This window comes from Armigeres subalbatus, chromosome 1 (genome assembly GCF_024139115.2).
Source record: "Armigeres subalbatus isolate Guangzhou_Male chromosome 1, GZ_Asu_2, whole genome shotgun sequence".
NCBI lineage: Eukaryota > Metazoa > Arthropoda > Insecta > Diptera > Culicidae > Armigeres > Armigeres subalbatus.
The window spans coordinates 54651995-54674090 of NC_085139.1; the positions used below are offsets into that span (position 1 = coordinate 54651995).

The 22096-nt window shown below is 39.6% G+C and overlaps 1 protein-coding gene across 6 annotated transcripts in view; it reads right to left on the minus strand.

Moving 5' to 3' along the window:
- Window positions 1-551: 551 nt before the first annotated feature.
- The window catches only part of LOC134225734 (RNA-binding protein Pasilla), a 247550-nt gene continuing 226005 nt past the window's right edge, over window positions 552-22096 (minus strand). For 5 of the 6 annotated variants that reach the window (XM_062706084.1, XM_062706062.1, XM_062706073.1 and 2 more), the window contains one exon: window positions 552-3493. In XM_062706084.1, coding sequence (XP_062562068.1) covers window positions 3228-3493 — 266 coding nt within the window. In that variant the 3' untranslated portion in view covers window positions 552-3227. The remainder of the gene's footprint in view (window positions 3494-22096) is intronic. The other variant, XR_009983317.1, reaches the window with a different exon arrangement.

Below are 22096 nucleotides of genomic sequence, written 5' to 3' on the forward strand. Positions count from 1 at the left end.
CTAGATAAAATGATGATTACTTCAAATAAGATAACATACGAGCTACTGTAAAAAAGAAAGACCTTTGATCAGAGTCTAAACCATCCAACTGTATCCTTCCGCCAACCCGACATTGTGGCCCGACCAATTTGACAGTTCAGCAGAATCCCAAGCAGCGCAGATCGACTGAAAATCATTGAACTATTAACTTGAGTATGACTGAATCTGGTCAGATATAAGTTGCAGTAATCTTTCTGGGACATGTAGGCACGTCTGTTTAATATCGTGTTGAAAACAACCAACACAACTTTGGAAAGTTATTCCAATTGGCCCTACCACAATATCAGACTGTGGTAGTTTTGATAAAAAACAAAAAAAATCATCCCGAAATTCAAAATTTTGGAAACATAAACAACCCTTATTGTTATTCTCAAGACAAAACCAACCGCAAATGAACCAAAGAAACCAAAGGTAAAGCATGCTGCCAATCGGGAACCGAGGTACGCGGGGCGACCGCATCAACACTAGCAAACTAATAATACATACAAACTAAAATAAAAAGCATCAGCGTGTTTGGTTTTTCATTCAGTTTAATCCCGTTATTTTCCATTTTTATTTACTGTGTGTGTGTCTCCTACATTCACATTCTGGTTCGCGCTAAACGAAACGAAGAAAACAAATTTGTTTGAAGTTTGCTTACTCTCTGGCTTTTTGCTCGCTTCCTAAACGTACGGTTAATCATTATAAAATGGTAGAATGTAGAACCGGGGAAGTCTCGCTGCACTCGACCCCATTTTAGTTGTTTTTTTTTGATTTAGTAATTTTTGTTTCCTACATATCACTAATGGTTTTTCTTAATTGTTCAAACTTGTAACTTTTTTTTCACGTCTGCACGCTAACTAAAACTAGAGTTTCTTCTGGTTTAATTAAAAGATAAATTGGCTATAAATATATCTGCTGTGTAGATGCTTGTTTGTATGTGTGTGTTCTTTTTTTTTTTCAACTGAATCAACAGGAAAACAAATTATAAAAAAATAACAGGAAAAGAATGTTCAATGTATGTGTGAGCGTTTGCTTTCGTTCATATGGTGATGTAGAAAGGTTATAAATAACACGAATTTATGCATTTGAACGAATTACTGATTGATCAACCTTGGAAACAAAGTTTTGTTTGCAGCTTCTGCATGACTGTGTGATGACACTGCGTTGTGTGGTGTTTCTGTTTCTCCATACAAACAATATTATGGTTATGCGTATGTATGTATGGGTTTGTGATTATGAATGCGCGTATGTAGTCGTAAACTAGGAATAGTAACGTGTGTGTTTCAAGTTAAAAGGAGAAAACGTCTTTTTGGTTTTAACATTAACAGATTGCATCTGAACTGTTGAGCTAACAACTGGAAAACAACTTTAAGCGCTTTTCTGACTTCAAATTGATAGCCGAAGAGCACAACGACAGCAACTGCTGACATGCCTACTGCGATCTAGATGAGCCTGTGCCGTGTGCCCGTTACTATGGTAAAATTGCGACAAGTAAAACAAAAAAATGGAAATTACAATACCTTTTTCACATGACCGCGCCTGTTTTCATTTATTATTTGAAAAGTTCCTTCCCGTTCCTAATAGTGGATTAATATAATAGAGTAGAAAACAACATAAACAAATGGTAATAATAATTGACTCGTTGCCAAAAATGTGTATATTTGTTAAGGAAAGATTAAGAGAAGGAAGAATTTAAAATTCTTTTCCGCAAAAATACCACGGAGCTAAATTAAGCTCTAACAGCTAACTAGTTAAAAAATGGTTAAACTTGATTCTCTTTCTTCTTCTTGCGATTACCTAAATAATTTCCTACTCTTCTATTTATGACTTTGTTTGCAACATACACAGTAGTATTTCCATCGGTTTCGTTCTCTCACCCCAGTTGTATAATATTAGTTATATATGCACTACCCCGCGCGTTGCTATTGGTAATCTTTATCCGGCTGTACGACGTGCGTGTGTTTGTGTGAATAATGTATGTATGCATGTATTTGTCTAACATTCAACAGTGAATAAATTTCTTCACTACTCCTACCCTTCTAACAACGTTGAATTTCAACCGCTTCTTCGTGTGTTTCTTTATGAGTGTAGACGTAACAAATGGCAAAACAGAAACGAACAAAACTAATAGTGTTTCTCGCCGTTCTTCTAATACATACAGAAAATGTACACATACATACGTTATATAGGTGCGCACGCGTTTAGCTTTCGTGTTGTTTATATAAATCTTTAAACATTAGTCCTACCCGCAAGAGAGTTGACACCCAGAAATCAATCGTCTGCTATGCTATCTTCCGAAACATTTCTGTTCACCATTCTTTTCCCTTTTTTCCTCTGCTAACAGCTAAAACAAATCTTTAGGCCTGGCCTGTCGTTTCTCATCTTTTTCGTTTTTTTTTCAGAAGAACCAAAAAAATCTATGTATATAAAATATGAATATATAAAGAAAAAAAAACTTAAAAACATCTTTGCTCTTAAACTATACACGAACGTTACAAAAAATAAGAAATATGAAAAAACTAGACTGAGACAAGAAATAATAACTCTGTGCCTGCGTTAAAAGTGCTCCAACCACCCATTTCACAATCACATAAGGTGAGGTTGTTGCTTTGGAAATGGAAACAAAACAATACGGTTTAGTACGATTATGGTAACACAGCGATCACTAGTCGAAGTATTCTGTTTCGTGTGTATGTGTCTCTGTGTATGTATGGGAATTTGTTGGCGCGTGTATGTGTTGTTGTTTTATTTTTACTAGTTTAGTGTTTGTGTTTTTGTCTGTTCATCGCTTTTTTTTGCTTTTAACTATTTCATATGGTTTCTCTCTTATCTATCATATAATTTTGCATTTATTTCTTTTCTCTGCTTCCTCATGGGTATGGGGAAGCTCTTCAATGTTGTCCCACTTTTTGTTTTTCACTATAGTTCTGTGTCTATTAACTGAAGTTAAAACTTTTTTTCTGTTATTCAATTACCTACTAAAATAACAATTACTTTAATTAATAATTATTATATCCTCTTTCTCTTTCGCGTTGCTCCTAAATTCCATTTTAGGTTCCTCATTGTTTTTGCATTCTACTTCACAGATTTCACGTTCCCTTATAATGTTAAATGGTTCGTGTTGTTTCTCATGCACTATGTATGTATGGTGTGTGTGTGTGTGTTGTTATTTATGGGTGACTGACTGTGTGTGTGCATGCTTTTGTTTACTGCGTAACGGCTGCCACCGTGGCGGCGGTAGGCTTTCCGGCTGCGGCCGCCGCTGCCGCCGTGGTTGTTTGGCAGGCCCGTTTCGTTTCCTCCTCCTGGATTCGCTGCTCGATCAGGTAGTGAGCAACGTTGATGGCGTTGGGGGCACCGGTGATGGTGACGATGCGATTCCGGGTGCCCGGCGCAAAGATGCCCTTCTTGGAGATCTGGATGTTCGCCCCCGAGAGGTGCTGGATCTCGACCAGGCTGCGTCCGGCAGGACCTGCAAATTTTTTTTTGGTGAAGGAAGAGAAAACATTGAAATCGTTAGAAATCTTTCAGTATTAGATTTTATGGATTAAATGGTTCTTATTCTACGCTTAGATCCTAAATATACATATCGATCCATCACCGTTGTTAGAATTATATCATAGATATTATTTCTCTAAATAGCCAGGCTCCATCCAGAAACAATACGAAGCACATATTACCGTTACCATCAAAATGAGCAAATTGGAATCACATGACCTGTTTTGAACTGCGCTTTTGTTTAGAATTCATTCTGTAGTTTTGTCTATATTTCATGTTTTTTTTTGTCTCTTTTCAGATTGTTACTGAATTCAACTTGGAATACCGAAATTTAAGCGATAAAGGCTACCTTACACTTCGGGAAAATTTTCCGCCGGATTTTTGCCCCCGTGTATTTTAAAGGGGGCCGGGATTTTTATTTTCCGTGCCCATATTCCGAAAACATCGCATATGCAAAAACACATGGGGAAAAAATCCGCTGACCAAATTCCCGAGGTGTGAGGCTACCTTAAAAGTCATCTACCCAGGAAAAATGCCAATTGTACAATACACATACAAAATGATGAAGAAACATCGTCAAAGGCGGCATCGTTTAGAAAACTACTAACTACTGACCTTTTCTGGAATCATTGCAAACAGTTTTGCGAAATCGTGCAGTGGGATTCATTTGCTAGTAAAGGCCAGTCAACTTATTCGATCCCACATCACCAGTTGGCGTCTTAGGTCGGATTAGATTGCTCAATTTGAAACAACATGTGAAGTATGCAGAACATTCACCCTGTTTCTTAGTTTAAATTTTAAAATAATCCAGTTGAAACTTTTTTTCAGATGTGCGATTGATTCTATGTTAAACAAAACATAGAAATAGAGTTAAATATTAATCAGTTCACCTTGCTGCTGGATATTCGGATATTGCATTCGCACCATCGAGTACATCATTAGGCTAAAACGATATCTGAGCTGACTCGTTGCCTGCCTATTGTTCCATTCATTGTATACAACTGCTCGTTTTGGCTCCCAAATTCTGAACATCTAGGAAATCAACCAACAACAGTGAGTATTGACACATTTTAACTATCATATAGTGCAGCGGTTCTCAACCTGGGGTACATGTACCCCTAGGGGTACCTTTGCCGGCTCCAGGGGGTACCTCGGACCAAAATGCGTAATGGCGGATGTATTACAATTCCAATAAAACTTATTGATATTGTTTTAATATTTATGTATTTTTAGATTTCAAAATTTTGTATTGTATTATGCATGGCGGTCAGTAAATCGAAACCTATCGAGTCCTGCCCACTACAACCTGCATAGTGTATGATGGTCTGTGCAACAAAAGAGAAAAAGAACAAAAATTTTAACGACTTAAATCTAAAACTAAGAGGTCTGAAAACCTCTATTTGAGAGGCGTGAAGGCTCAGTAACTTCGTTGATAACCCGTAAGCTTGGAAGCCTCCTTTCAAGAGGCTCGGAATGCTCCTTTCAAGAGGCTCGGAAGCCTCCTTTCAAGAGGCTCGGAAGCCTCCTTTCAAGAGGCTCGGAAGCCTCCTTTCAAGAGGCTCGGAAGCCTCCTTTCAAGAGACTCGGAAGCCTCCTTTCAAGAGGCTCGGAAGCTTCCTTTCAAGAGGCTCGGAAGCCTCCTTTCAAGAGGCTCAGGCCTCCTTTCAAGAGACTCAGAAGCCTCCTTTCAAGAGGCTCAGGCTTCCTTTCAAGAGGCTCAGAAGCCTCCTTTCAAGAGGCTCAGAGCCTCCTTTCAAGAGGCTCAGAAGCCTCCTTTCAAGAGACTCAGGAAGCCTCCTTTCAAGAGGCTCAGAGCTTCCTTTCAAGAGGCTCAGGCCTCCTTTCAAGAGGCTCAGAAGCCTCCTTTCAAGAGGCTCAGAAGCCTCCTTTCAAGAGGCTCAGAGCCTCCTTTCAAGAGGCTCAGAAGCCTCCTTTCAAGAGGCTCAGAGCCTCCTTTAAGAGGCCTCAGGCCTCCTTTCAAGAGGCTCAGAAGGCTCCTTTCAAGAGGCTCCTGGAAGGCTCCTTTCAAGAGGCTCGGAAGGCTCCTTTCAAGAGGCTCGGAAGGCTCCTTTCAAGAGTCTCGGAAGGCTCCTTTCAAGAGGCTCGGAAAGCTCCTTTCGAGAGGCTTGGAAGGCTCCTTTCAAGAGGCTCGGAAGGCTCCTTTCAAGAGGCTCGGAAGCCTCCTTTCAAGAGGCTCGGAAGCCTCCTTTCAAGAGGCTCGGAAGGCTCCTTTCAAGAGGCTCGGAAAGCTCCTTTAGAGAGGCTTGGAAGGCTCCTTTCAAGAGGCTCGGAAGCCTCTTTTGAAGAGGCTCGGAAGCCTCCTTTGTAGAGGTTTGGAAACCTCATTTTAAGAGGTTTGGAAACCTCCTTTTATGAGGTTTGGAAATCTCCTTCCAAGAGGTTTGGAAACCTCCTTTCAAGAGGCTCGGAAACCTTCTTTCAGAAAGCTTGGAAACCTCTTGTCAAGTGGTATTGAAGCCTCCTTTCAAGATGCTTGGAAGCCTCCTTTTGAGAGGCTCGGAAGCCTCCTTTCAAGCTTTGAAGAAGCTCGGAAGCCTACAATGGTCATCAAAGTCTTTATAGAAAGCTTAATGTGTAAATTTAATTTGAATAGCAAAGTTTTACAGAATAACGATTTCATACAACATTTTGAAGAGCCATATATTGAGTTAATTTTCAGGTCCGTTTTCCATATATCTTATGAGGTTATTTTCATTTACAACAAAAAAAATAATAGGGGGTACCTCAATTAATGTAAAATATCGAAGGGGTACCTATCAAGGAAAAGGTTGAGAACCGCTGATATAGTGCATGAGAAGGCGTTTCGTCAAGGCTTTTTTATCATTCTGTTCAGAAAAGTCGAAAACACAGGGATTACCAATCAGTTTTAGGTTCATTTCACATTTACTTTTCGTACCACAAAAAAACGTAAACTTTGTTTCGATTATGACAAATTGTCTAGATTTCGATCAATAGGTCAATCCCGGTACAATATATTATTTAACAATTAAGATTAAGATTACAAACGGATTAAGATTTGCTCATTCAATATCAGCCAGATGAAGTCTGTGTTAGGAATACACGGACTGAAAAATAGTTTTAAATGAAGGCAAGATTTAGTTGTATAGAACAATTGTCTAATTTCGGGCTATTTTGTGGAATGGCTCAGTATTCCTTTCTTCACATTTTATTGACATTGGTACACAGAATATTTGCAGACATTACATGCAAGAAAATCATGGGATTTTTTTCCAACGTGTCAAAGGCTTTAGCATTCGACATTCACATTTCCTTCCTCATAATCAGTTGAGGTAATTTTGTATTACGAAATCTGTCATAGAATGGTTTCTACAACGATCGAAATCCTGCTGTTAGAGTGGGTATCATAGATCATAAGCAAACTTTTTACCGTTCAAATAAGCATTAGACCTGACAAAAGTTATTAGTTTCTTCACAACATAGTCTTCAGACACCTAAACTAGCACTTTGATATAATTTCTTGCATTCTTGGTGAACATGATTCGAATTTGATTTACTTATTTTCAACGTAAACTCCGTCTAAGGGGAAGGATCCGATACAGGGTGTAGAATGAAAATTTCTAAATGCGAAACCGTCACGAAATTAGGAGAGATTTCAAACGTCTTTATCTTTCGTTTTTCGAGATTTCTTTTATCGATTGATAAAAGAAATCTCGAAAAACGAAAGATAAAGACGCTATTAGCGTTTGAAATCTCTCCTAATTTCGTGACGGTTTCGCATTTAGAAATTTTCATTCTACACCCTGTATCGGATCCTTCCCCTTAGACGGAGTTTTTTCGGAGGATTCGGAAACTCTCCAGCAATTTGCCAAATTAATTTTGTTCACAATACAATACACAATCGCTTGGCGACGTACACAGTTCAATCGTATGCCGTCGGTAGTGGAGTCATGAGAGCGCGTCGGAAGAAAATTTTTATCGCAAGATTCAGACTATTGTTCTTGTCAAGACCACTACCGTGAACCCCGGTAATATGACCGTTTTTAATCTGAACACTTTTTAATTTGAACCCGAATGGGGTTGAACATCGTTCGAATTAAAAATGGCTCAAACGTCATTTAGCACTTGGAATCGAGAAAATAATAATGGAACATCGTTAAACGGAACGCAGAATCAAAACAAACCAGCAAAGAAAGCCAGAAACCAGCTTTTCTGATGCAAATAGAGTAACCAGAAATTCAAATTCAAAATGAACCCCGTTAATTATTTGTACGAAAGTAAAATGCTGTACTGTGACTAGCAAATTCATGGCATGCAGTGAAATTTTCTCGCAAGACTTTAACTGCAATTTGATGGCGTCAGTATTGGTGCTTTGCTGTTGCATGAAGGAAAAGCAGAAAGAAGACAATCGAAAAAATCTCCACGGGAATCATACGAAAAAGTTTTTAAAACTCTTCTCAAAAATTTTAAAAGCACTTCAATTTGAAAACGGTAGTAGTACGGGGTTGGACTTTTCTTCTACTCGGGTAGTGCATGGTTTAGTTCTGTTACTTTTCCTATCGTTATTTTAGACTCCGTTGTGCAATTTTTAATTTTTTTTTTGGTCAAGTCTCAGTCTGTCGTACTAATCATCAGGGACAGAAAAAGTCACTGACGCTCAAACAGATGATATCCAGCACACAAAGTCACCAATCTGTTACAAACTTGACTGTAAGAATGAGCAGCAAGCGTCGTCTATCGGTATCAGCATTGTTGTGTGTGGTGGCAAAATTGAACTTTAGCCAAACACATTGATACTCAATTTGAAATCTTAAAATATGAATATCGTATCCAGCTTTCCACGCTCGCCATAATGGCGGATGCTATAAATTTTTTGACATTATCTGCTTCCCGAAACTGAACTGGAACTTTAGTCTAAGTAAACATGTTTGCCGTTACTATTAGAAGCCAATGAGTTGTTTGCTTATCGTCAACAAGGAAAAATTTGGCGATGAATGTCTTTCGACAAATATTATTTATATTAATAACTTTTGTTTCGTTCTATTTATGTATTGAGATACCCTACTTATGATGCCAATACATTTATAGAATGGACATCCAAATAGTTCCCGCTAGCTCGTATTTTTGACATGATATTTACTTCCAGAACAGTTTTCTATTGATAGAGATTACAGATAGTTTTTAAAAAAGAATATGCTGGTCATGCAGGAATTGGAGAGATTCTTTGATGTCAATGCAATGTTACTTAAAAACTACACTGTACAGAATTAAAATGGACCTCAAAAAGACCCAGATTTTGAAGTACTGAACCACTGCTCATCATAATTTTATTTGGCCTACATCGGAGGTCTTTCGCTCTCCGTGGCTTGGAATACAACTGGGACCTAGTAGGTGAAGCTCTCACTACTTCATTCACACAGCTAAATATTTTATTAATTTATGTGTGCATTCAAATTTTAAAGCGTTGAAAAGAACGACACCAGTTCTCCCATCATAAAGATCTTTTCTTTATTTGAAAACTGGGTCCTTCCGATACATAATAGGTTTTGCCTCTCATGAGTGGTGTATATGATTAGAGTATCAAAGATATGCCCAAATCCAGATTTAATCTTTAGCAATGAAATGATTCAACAATCCAGGCCAGGTATTTCTACTCAGACAGCGAAAAGGTTTTGTAGAATGAGGTAAAATATTTTATTGCTTTATGAGTGATAAACTAAACATTTATGTTACGTGACGAAAAGGGCAAGTTTAAACAGTTTAAATCTTGACCTTTAAGAAGGAATAGCGGGTATCTTTTATTTTAATGCTTCTAAAATGTATTGCGCACATAGGATATGAATTTAAAAAAGTTTTGCTCTGTGTATGAAATTGTTAGAGCTTTTTTCTACGGTGCTCCGGCCATTGCCCAAGTCACGAAGAGCAAATGATCTTCGACGAGGATTAAATAAATTTACGATGAGCGTGAGAGGTTCCGCACACCGAAAAATGGGTCTTTTGGAGGTCCATAATGATTCGGCTCTCTGCAACTTGCTCGTGTCTTACTTCATATTAAAAGGTACAATATTCATTCAAACTCTACGGAAGTGATGTATTTATCTTTTAGAAATTTGAATAGCACCCGCTTTACACTGGAAATGTACTGATTCATCAATTGCCGTTCCTGAGGGAATGCTATTTCGTTCAAGCAATACGTTTGTAGGCCTAGCGTTATTAGGTTTTCTATATATTTAGAATAAAAGAAAAACAATAATGTTAGTAGTATTAGAAATAAAAAGAGTATTTTTCGAAAGATATTGATCACCAAATTTTTCCTTGTTGGCAGTAAATAAACAACGCATTGATTGTTAGTGGTAACGGCAAACATCAATGTTTGCTTAGACTAAAATATCAGGTCAGTGTCGGGAAGCAGTTAAAGTCAAAAATTTTATAGCATCCGCCATTATGGCGAACGTGGAAAGCTGGATAGCGCAGTTTTTGGATTTTATTGTGCACCCAGCACTTAATCGATTTTCGACTTTGACGTAGAAAAACGTCCTTCGGTAAGATAATGGGGCCCCAAACTTGGGACCGCCAAGAGAAGATGTCAGGAAGTAAAAGCCAATAACTCATCCGTTTTTAGACGAATTTTGAGGATTTCATGTATCAAAATTTATTTTTTGTCTACTTTCCGGTGGTTAGTGTGGTGAATTGCGTCCAGCTGCGCCAAAGTTGGAAACTGACTTCTTCAATGTTATAATTGAGTAGCATAGCGTATGTCAGAAAACAATTCTAACCTCAAAATGATGAAAAGGTTTTTGGTCAACTATGAAAAGGTTTTTGCTAAACATACAGCAGTTTGATCATTGAAGATGTTTTGTACTACAATCTTGCGACTTGCTGTTAACATGTTGATTTTTGACATTTGATTGGTTTTTAAGATGTTTTGTTTTACATTCTCTCAACATAAACACAATCATGATCATAGCTACACGTATTTTGAACGTAATTTCAACATCTTTTAGAGAGACGAGGCAGCCTAGGGCTGCAAGTGTCTCTAATAAACACAAAAAACAACTTTTAGAATCAAACCAACGAACGTATTAGATCAACTTTGTTGTTTATCGAAAACTTGCCATATTGTTATTTGGCAGATACGAGAATTTGTTTACAGTAAAATTCTTTAATTATATGATTTTGACATAGTTCCTTTTTCTTCAATCAGTTGCGCATCAATGGGAGAATTAAAATGAAAAGTTCGCCGATGAATCTTGAGTCGCATATTCGCGAGGCTTCGAAAGGAATTTTAATTTTGTATTTAGTTTGCGTCTTTTTAATTTTAGCAAAACGCAAACGCTAAGCAAAACACACTGATCAGAGGGTACAACTTTGATCAATGTTTTGAAGTAATTAATATTGTCCGAAGAAACAATCGTATTTTAAACCAGTGGTTTGAGCAGCTGTAAATGGTCCTGGGATAAATATTTTGATTTCCATGGGCAAGTGACCAACTGTTTTCCAAGCTAAAATGCAGATTATTCTGGAATTTATTTTTACCTTTATTGCAGGTTTCTGGTCATTGTTGTTTTTATGGTGCGTCTTACCCTCAAATGGAACTAAAATCTTAAGTACATTCAAAAATAGAGGACATTTGAAAAAAAAAACCCTCATTTCGATACAATAACCTGAATCTTGACTCTTTGTGAGTCGTAGCTATTATTTTGTAGCTCGGCATTGGCTTTTTTCAGTGAATCGGCTTAAGGTTTCCCCAAACACACGCGACGCGATTCTATCGCTTGACGATTGCGATTCTGTCGCCGTTGGTATAGAAGTGTAAATGAAACATTTCCGGCAGCGACATTACGATAGAGCCGCGGCGACTATTTGTCGCCGTCGCGGCGATAAAACCTTGTAGGTCTAGGAGAGACTTTATTTGATCGACTCGTGAGTGAATCGTTCTTCTCTAATACTGTGAGACATTCGTACTTGCATTGCCTGGCATTTGATCAAAACAAACACGAGGCGACAACGAAGCTGGTTACTAAGTGTCGATCGATAATTGGCGTAACATTTTTTCATTGCATTTGTTTCCCGGAAAACTTCTCATGATTTTTACAGGAATTTCTTCGGAATATGCTTTTGAAAGACAGAACAACCGCCTTCAATCAAAGGTCAAGTAAAGACTGAACAGTTAACATCTTGCAACAGACAACAGACAGGGCATTTATACAACACCCAGTGGATTAGTGAAGAACTTTTCATTCCTTAAAGTTTTCATCTTACCAAGACTGAAATACAACTCGCACTCGACAGCACATGTCTCTTAGACGATTGACGTCGTTAACAGCATGACCATGAAGTTCACAAATTTCTCCTAGAGAGTATATCGAACTTTTCAAGGATGCTTTTCTGATTTTGCCAGGAAAATTTTTCCACACTATTTATTCTGAGTTTTTAGGCGATTTTTTGCAATTTTCCCTGAAATTTATTTTGATCCAACCAAAAAAGTTCTTCTAAATTTCCACTGGAAATCCCCCTCAAAATGCACTGCAATTGCCTTTAGTTTTCCATATACGAGGACGCGGATTTCACGGATTTGGCGCGTATTTACATAACGATTCTAGGGTTTCGCGCGGATTTAGATCTAGGTGAAAATCATAAAATGCTAGATCTGAGGACGTTTATTTGAAAATAAGTTTTAAGTCTTTTTTGATGGGCTTTATTTTCATTGGAAAGTGTTGTTGAAAACAAAACTCACGTTTGAAGGCTACTAACATTATTTTTCGTATATGCCCAAGCTCTCATTGAATGGCACAGGGCCGGATTTAGCGGGAAGAAGGCCCAGGGGCCGATAGCTTCTGGGGGCCCCAAAATGTACAAAACAGGTTGGTTTTGGTACATAAGAATTGTGGGGGCCCGGGGCCACGCCCCCCCCCTAAATCCGGCCCTGTTGGCTTGTACTATACTCTTAAGCATTCATTAATCAAATGTTATGAGGAGAGGGACGCCACTTGTAGCCATTTTTAATCTATTCTGAAACATCACAAATTATGTCCTATTGGAGGACATGAACATCCATTTTCACATTGTCAATTTATTTGTAATTCCGAGGTGTTTGTCAGTTTCTGATTGATCATTTCTTTTACGATGAACCATTTAGCATGATATTTCATATTTTTCAACAAGAATGCCTTCATAGTGTTGAAGCATTTTATATTGCTTTCATAACATTCATCTAGAACGAATAAGGGTTTATTCAGCAATGAATCGCCTGCTTTGAGCGTGCTTACAGCGGCACACTAGGAGTTAACTTTCTGAAATCAGTATGGCGAAAGGCATCTAAGGTTCGATTTCTCAAAATTAAGCAGCTTCATCGATAAAATATTTGGTAGGCGTAGTAGCGGACACCATTCTTCATAACCGGTACCAAATAGTTTTTCATGGAAAGTTCCTCATTTTGAGAAAACCCGCGTTAGATGTATTTCGCCATACAAATTTCTGGGGGTTAACTCTTCTTGGCTATTATGCATCCCATGATAAACACTCGGATCGTGATCATCTCATTCAGCCTCCGTTGAATCGCGCCGGAGTGCGCCCATTTATTTTACACACGGCGGCTATTCAGCTATGGCAACCCCATTCGGCGGCTTAAAAAATCAAACAGCTCAGACTCGCACCCTGTGGAAAAGCTTATGAGCGCGCTGCTGCGCAATCTTTGCTTGCGCGTTACCACCGCGAAGATCTGAGCGTTTGAGAAGAGCGCGACAATATTTACGCATATACGATAGCGCCTGGATGTGGAAGCGGCGGGTAGAAAATCAGCCACTGCCAATAATTCATTGAAAACATTTTCTCATTCATTTTAATAAGTGCTTCCGCAGAAAGTCGTTCAATAATAAAAAGATGATTCTCAAAAGTTATTTTTAAAGGTTTTTTGTGATATTTTTTAATATTTCCGATGGTATTTTTACAGGATTATTAACAGAAAACGAAGAAACTTCCTAAAGAAATTTTGAACGAGGGCCCTATGAGGATTCTTGTATAAATTCCTTGCAAAAAAAAATCCACAGCCTAAAGAAGGTTTTTGCAGCATTTAAAATCCGAAAAGTTATAAAGAAATTTTTGGAGGAATATCCGCGGAATTTATTCAATTTCTGCAAGTATTCCTAAAGCGATTTCTGCAAGCAGGATCTGAAGATTTTCCGCTTATTGTTTGTGAAGAATTTACTTGAACTTACGTCAAAATTCCCAAATAGATATCCGAATTATTTCAAAGGGGAGCTTTCGTACAATTATAGAGCGACTTCTGCAGCAGATCCGAGAGCAGTTGAATTTCTGCAAACATTTCCAAGAAAATTTCCGGGAGAATTCCAGGAGGATTACCCGCAGCAATTTCTGGGAGGATTCTGCGCACGAATAATCTATTTCTGCAGGAATTCTCGGAGAAGTTTTCGCAGATAACCGCAGAGATTTTGCAAGGTGATTTCCACGCCAAATGTTAACGGAATTTATGCATGAACTCTTATAGAAACTTATTCCAAAAATTGAAGGAGAAGTAACACACAAATAACGGACTGATTTTTGCTTAAGTTTATGCAAATTATTCTGCATAATTCTCAAAAAAATTCTGCTGGAATTTCCGAAGGAATTCTCGCTTGAAAATGTGGATTCCTACTAGAAAATCAACAAAGCTTGAGCAACCAAGTTAGTTTTTGTATTATTTGTTTCTTGATAAGAATTCAAATAAATGTTTTACGGAAGTTTTGTTTGAACCGGAGCTGCATTGTCTAATTCATTAATCTCTACGGAAGTTTGTCTACTGACAATAACGGAACAAAACCATCATCTCATTAAAAACCCAAATTTATCCCCAAGTGGTGATTATGCCTTTCTCGATTCGATATGTTGGATTCGAATTAATGTTGTAAATGCTGTGCTAATTGCCTACATCTTGGCGGTTAAAATATTTGATGCAACTCTATCACGCTGCTTATAAATTACTCAATAATTGAGTAATTTTAAGCAATTATTATGAGAGTAATGGATTGCGTCATGGCTAAATTGATTACTGACTTAAAGTGTGCATGTAAACAGCGTATTTGTTAAAAGAATAATAGAAATATTATTCAAACCGAATGAGTTATTAGCAAACAAAAACAATAGTGTCCAACTAGGAAAGTTTCTCCGTCGAATGAAACTAGTTGCACTCGAATCGGTCAAGTCCTTCTATATGAAACGTGTTTAACCTTCTGTCTGTGCTCAAAAAAACTTACGTTGTCTGTGCTCTGGGGTCAAATTGACCCCAAATTGAAATTGCTATAACTTTTTTAATGTTTGGCCAATTTTTGATTTATGGGGCTGTTTCGAAAGATAATTTAATCATCTTTCAGGTCCTTACCAAAGATTGACTATTGGTGGGCGGGTACATCGCGGGGAGGGGTTTTAGTGAACAAGGGTATAAAACCAGTGATTTTTCATGATTATTTTACTTATATCCGAAAATCCTTTCCATTTTGAACTGCACCTTTTTAAAAAGGTTATGCAGGAAGGCATGTGCTCTGGCATGAGGCGTTGATAAGTTTAGAACTCGGCCGCCAGGTGGTGGTATATTTGAATTCATTATTTTGGACTACTTAAGATATTCCGATATATAGAATTCTCCTCAGTGTAAATATTCTTATCGCACAAATTCAAAAATTGGAAGACGTACTCATTATATTGAGCACCGCTTTGTAGTGTCTATAGACATCCTGAACAATGATGCCGAATACAACTTTAGTGTAGGTACGAGGGATCTCAAGCTAAAGCAATATTTCATATATGCAAGAATATTGCAAGTAAGCTAGCGCCGCCTATTTGTAAATTTACTAATTATTTATTCCGTCACATGACAGTCCATTCCCACCAGACGAACTTTATTAAAGACGTCATCGTTACAAATTGCAAATTTGTGCGATAAGAATATTTACAATGAGGAAAATTCCATATATCGGAATTACTTGAGTAGTATAAATTAATGAATTCAAATATACCGCCACCTAGCAAACAAGCTTTAAACTAATCAATGCCTCATATCAAAGCACAAGCCTTCCTGCATAACCTTTTTGAAAAGGTGCAGTTCAAAATGGGTAGGATTTTCAGATATAAGTAAAATAAGCATGAAAAATCACTTTTTCTGTACCCTTTTTACGAAAACCCCTCCCCGCGATGTACCCACCCACCTATAGTCAATCTTTGGTAACGACCTGAAAGATGATTAAATTATCTTTCGAAACAGCCCCAAAAATCCAAAATTGGCAAAGTATTAAAAAAGTTATAGCAATTTCAATTTGGGGTCAATTTGACCCCAGAGCACAGACAACGTAAGTTTTTTGAAAAAAGTACACTGTAGCGCATATTTTCAAGATTTTTGAAGTGAATTTGCACCTAGGAGACAGATCTCGATGAGTTTTACCAAACTACCAAAAATTAAGAGAATCGGTTGAAAATTAAAAAAATGGCAGCCACTCAAAGTGGCCTGGGGTCATATTGACCCCAGAGCACAGACAAAAGGTTAACAATAAAAAATTCCCGGGGCTACACACACACACACACACACACACAGTCAGACATGTGCTCAGTTTTTCGAGCTGAGTCGATTGGTATATAACACTATGGGTCTCCGAGCCTTCTATCAAAATTTGGCTTTTGGAGTGAAATTATAGCCTTCTGGTACAACTTTGTTGTACGAGAAAGGCAAAAAGCGGTGCTTATTGAAACAGTTTTGGCTATTTAGTTCTTGTTCACTTAGCTTCAGTACTTCTAGTGGTGAATATTGCCATCTAGAGTGGTTCTAATACTAACTGTGGGTTACTTAGTATGTAGAGAAAATGCTAATAAAATATTAAGTTGAAAAGCAGGCCAATTTCGAGTTGGAATGTATAGCCATTGAAGAATAAGAATATTATAAAAAACGAACTTAAGGTCTGAGGGAAGCTCTCTCGCGGTAGAGCGCTATTTTCGTACTAAAATGTCTATAACTCGGAATTGGGAACGAATTTCGCTTATCCCAACTGACAATCTCTTTGAAATTTATCAAGGAATGTTCCTACAAAATTTCATAGACCTACTGTTTCCCAAATTTGAATAAAGCTCTAAATACTGAACTATTGTAGAACTGAAATTTTCGCTTCTCAGTACCTCTCTCCGATGATTTGAGGCACAAAGGAACCGAATTTCGCAAAACCCAACTGACAAAAGTTTTGAATTTTTCCAACGATCATTTTGATGTAATAAAAAGTATATGTCACCGTAATAACAAACAAGACAAATTCCTCCGGAAGTTCCTCCAGAAATTCCTCCAGAAATTCCTCCAGGAAATTCTCCAGAGGTTCCTCCAGGTATTCCTCCTGAAGTTCCTTCGAGAATTACTCCGGAAGTTCCTCCAGTAATTCCTCCGGAAGATCCTCCCGTAATTCCTCCTGGAATTCCTCCGGAAGTTTCTGCAAAAATTCCTCCGGAAGTTCCTCCAGGAATTCCCACTGAAGTTACTCCAGGAATTCCTCCGGAAGTTCCTCCTGGAATTCCTCCGGAAGTTCGTCCAGTAATTCCTCCTGGAATTCCTTCGGAAGTTCCTTCAGAAATTCGGAAGTTCTTCCAGGAATTCCATCGGAAGTTTCTCCAGGAATTCTTTCGAAAGTTACTGCAGAAATTCCTTCGGAAGTTCTTCCAGGAATTCCTTCAGAAGTTCCTCCAGAAATTCTTTCGGAAGATCCTGCAGAAATTCTTCCGGAAGTTACTGCAGAAATTCCTTCGGAAGTTACTGTAGAAGTTCCTTCGGAAGTTTATCCAGAAATTCCTTTGGAAGTTCCTCCAGGAATTCCTTCGGAAGTTTCTCCAGGAATTCCTTCGGAAGTTTCTCCAGAAATTCCTTCGGAATTTTCTCTGAGAATTCCTTCGGAAGTTTCTCCAGGAATTCCTTCGGAAGTTCCTCCAGGAATTCCTTCGGAAGTTCCTCCAGGAATTCCTTCGGTAGTTCCTCCAGGAATTTTTTCGGAAGTTCTTCCAGGAATTCCTTCAGAAGTTCCGCCAGAGATTCTTTCGGAAGATCCTCCAGGAGCAGGGATGGGAACGGTTGACATTTCTTATTATCATTCATTCTGCCACGCAGTCAAAGAAAAACAAAAGCACGGCAGCCGCAGCAGCAGCCACGACCAAGCAGACGACAGTCAGCACATGATTTTATTATTTTCTCTCCCCCCGATGAATATTTTAGTACGCTCATTTCACCGACGTATGACCGTTTTTGGTGGTAAATGATAATTTCATTATTCCTTGCTCATTTTAGAGACTAGAACTAATAAATTAGTACCAACGGCTAGTATTCTTTCTAGGCTTTGCGCCACAGGCAATTAAACTCGATTCTATTCTGTTTGCGCTGCGCACGAACCGAAACAAGAAATCTTATGCAAATGCTGACCGCACCGACGGCTCGACTCTCACGCAGAAGCAAACAAACAGTTTGCCTCATCGGCAAAAAAATGTCACATTGAGGCGTACATTTTTTTTGAAAACCTGTTTCGGTTTGTGCGGTGCATGAGATTTGACCGGATAAAATGTAAACATTCACATAATCACAGTGTTTTACTGTACATTTCCCATCACTGTCCAGGAGTCCCTACGGGAAGTTACTGCAGAAATTCCTTCGGAAGTTTATCCAGAAATTCCTTTGGAAGTTTCTCTAGGAATTCCTTCGGAAGTTTCTCCAGGAATTCCTTCGGAAGTTTCTCCAGGAATTACTTCGGAAGTTTCTCCAGAAATTCCTTCAGAATTTTCTCTGAGAATTCCTTCGGAAGTTCCTCCAGGAATTTCTTCGGAAGTTCCTCCAGGAATTCCTTCGGAAGTTCCTCCAGGAATTCCTTCGGAAGTTCCTCCAGGAATTCCTTCTGAAGTTCCCCCAGGAATTCCTTCCGAAGTTCCTCCAGAAATTCCTTCGGAAGTTCTTCCAGGAATTCCTTCGGAAGTTCTTCCAGGAGTTCCTTCGGAAGTTCCTCCAGGAGTTCCTTCGGAAGTTCCTCCAGGATTTCCTACGAGGATTCCTCCGGAAGTTCCTTCGGGAGTTCCTCCGGAAGTTCCTTCGGGAGTTCCTCCGGAAGTTCCTTCGGGAGTTCCTTCGGGAGTTCCTCCGGAAGTTCCTTCGGGAATTCCTCCGGAAGTTCCTTCGGGAATTCCTCCGGAAGTTCCTTCGGGAATTCCTCCGGAAGTTCCTTCGGGAATTCCTCCGGATATTCCTTCGGGAATTCCTCCGGAAGTTCCTTCGGGAATTCCTCCGGAAGTTCCTTCGAGAATTCCTCCGGAAGTTCCTTCGGGAATTCCTCCGGAAGTTCCTTCGGGAATTCCTCCGGAAGTTCCTTCAAGAATTCCTCCGGAAGTTCCTTCAAGAATTCCTCCGGAAGTTTCTCCGGAAATTCCTCCGGAAGTTCCTTCGGGAATTCCTCCGGAAGTTCCTTCGGGAATTCCTCCGGAAGTTCCTTCGGAAATTCCTCCGGAAGTTCCTTCGGGAATTCCTCCGGAAGTTTCTTCGGGAATTCCTCCGGAAGTTCCTTCGGGAATTCCTATGAAAATTCCTTCGGAAATTCCTATGGAAATTCCTTCGGAAAATCCTATGGAAGTACCTTCGGAAATTCCTATGGGAGTTCCTTCGGAAATTCCTATGAAAGTTCCTTCGGAAATTCCTATGAAAGTTCCTTCGTAAATTCTCATGAAAATTCCTTCGGAAATTCCTATGAAAATTCCTTCAGAAATTCCTATGGAATTTCCTTCGGGATATCTTCCGGAAGTTCCTTCGGGAATTCCTCCGAAAGTTCCTTCGGGAATTCCTCCGGAGGTTCCTTCGGGAATTCCTCCGGAAGTTCCTTCGGGAATTTCTATTGAAGTTCCTTCGGAAATTCCTATGGAGATTCCTTTGGAAATTCCTATGGAAGTTTCTTCGGAAATTCCTCCGGAAGTTCCTTCGGGAATTCCTCCGGAAGATCCTTCGGGAATTCCTCCGGAAGTTTCTTCGGGAATTCCTCCGGAAGTTCCTTCGGGAATTCCTCCAAAAGTTTCTCTGAAAACTTCCAAAGGAATTCCCGAAGAAACTTCCAGAGGAATTCCCGGAGAAATTTCCAGAGGAATTCCTGGACGAACTTCCAGAGGAATTCCTGGAGGAACTTCCAGAGAAATTCCCGGAGGAACTTCCGGAGGAATTCCCGGCGGAACTTTTGGAGGAATTCCCCAAGGAACTTCTGGAGGAATTCCCGAAGGAACTTACGGAGGAATTCCCGAGAGAACTTCCGGAGGAATTCCCGAAGGATTTTCCGGAGCAATTCCCCGAAGGAACTTCCATAGGAATTCCCGAAGGAACTTTCAGAGGAATTCCCGAAGTAACTTTCAGAGGAATTCCCGAAGGAACTTCCGGAGGAATTCCCGAAGGAACTTCCGAGGGAATTCCTGAAGGAACCCCTAGAGGAATTCCCGAAGGAACTCCTGGAGGAATTTCCGAAGGAACTCCTGGAGGAACATCCGAAAGAACTCCTGGAGGAACTTCCGAAGGAACTCCTGGAGGAACTTCCGAAGGAACTCCTGGAGGAACATCCGAAGGAACTCCTGGAGGAACTTCCGAAGGAACTCCTGGAGGCACTTCCGAAGGAACTCCTGGAGGAACTTCCGAAGGAACTCCTGGAAGAATTTCCGAGAGAACTCCTGGAGGAACTTCCAGAAGAATTCCCAGAGGAACTTACAGAACAACTTCCAGAGAAATTCCCGGAGGAATTCCTGGAGGAACTTCCGGAAGAATTTCCGGAGAACTTCCGGAGGAATTTCCGGAGAACTTCCGGAGGAACTTCCGGAGGAATTTCTGGAGGAACTTCCGGAGGAATTCCTGGAGGAACTTCCGGAGGAATTCCTGGAGGAACTTCCGGAGGAATTCCTGGAGGAACTTCCGGAGGAATTATTATTTGTCTTATTTGTCTTGTCTGTCTAAATTATTTGTATTATTTGTCTTATTTGTCTTGTCTGTCTAAATTATTTGTCATATTTGTCTTCGTTCAGTAGTTTCCCAGTAATTACGGGGGGCCCTCCTTAGCCGTGCGGTAAGATGCGCGGCTACATAGCAAGACCATGCTACGGGTGGCTGGGTTCGATTCCCGGTGCCGGTCTAGACAATTTTCGGATTGGAAATCGTCTCGACTTCCCTGGGCATAAAAGTATCATCGTGTTAGCCTCATGATATACGAATGCAGAAATGGTAACTTGGTTTAGAAACCTCGCAGCTAATAACTTTGGAAGTGCTTAATGAACAGCTGCGATACGGCAATGTCCCAGTGGGGGATGTAATGCTAACGAAGAGGAAGAAGTTGAAGAAGTTGAAGGCGCTGAAAACCAAAAATTTTCGCGATCCTCGCGACAAACGAGATGGAAAAGTTTAGATGCCCCAACGTCAATAAAAAATGCTGTAATCAGCTGCACCTGACTTCTCCAAGATTTTAACGTCGCTAAACGAACTGCAAGGCATCCGTGTATGCTTCAAACCGTCGAGTGGTACAAACCATGTACCGAAATACTTGGTTATGGTGTTGAAAACTGCCACATCCAGAGGCACTGTTACAATTTTGGCGGAAACCAGGCACTACCCATCTGCTGGATGGAGGTCCCCATGGCCTTTGCCAACTGCAGCCAAGGCCATTCGCCGGTAAGCTGCTACTGGAAGTGTTCTTCTGATTCTGATTTAATTATATAAAAATTAATTGATTTGGTGAGATCGAGCTGCAGTAGAGCTAGCACTTTCTAGCTCCCGGACTAAATCTGACTGCAATACTGACAGCTTTCTTGCATAGTATCACTGTCAGGTCAGCCACTAAGATTAGATTGGACACACATATTTGCCATTCCGCCTGATGCGGTCTTCGTGGTCGTGAGATCTTTCAGGCATCGTAGGTTGACTCTTCGTGCTGTGAAAAACGGGCAAGATCGCCCGGTCGAGTATTGAGAGGATTCGTACAAAACAACTCATTGGAAGTCCTTTCCGTTTGGTTTTTGTCTGTTATCCAGACGCTATATTCTTGGTCGTCTGATTCATCCATTCGTCCTTGCTGTTACTAATTGGTCAATTTTTCATAACCTTGCATTTTTTGGTGGCATGTTCCAAAGTTAATTGTGTTCGAGACAATAAAATAATTTGTTCTAAACAATATCTTACACACGTAGCAATATCTCTGAAGCATGATGGTTTCGACTTGATAATTAGCTGCTTTTGCTCTTGATACCTTTCCAGGTAGTGATACTTTCGGCACCATTATCTGCTTTATAGAAGTCGGAGCAAACTGGGGGATGGTTTCTTAATCAGTAGATCATGAAGTACTAGAAGTAACAGAAGTTGAAAGCAGTTTGCTTCATCAGTACTGATGGGGCGTCTGAAGCGAAACGTTCTGCACGTTGACGAAACATAGGTCTAAGGATAGACTGTTAAGTTATTCACGCTGCTAATTTGTCGAAGTGTAGCAGTACTGCAACTGTCTAGAAGTCTATCGCCAAGAAATTGTAGTTAGATTGAAGTTGCCTATGACGGAAATTTCATCGAAGGCGCTCGACTCACTAAAGA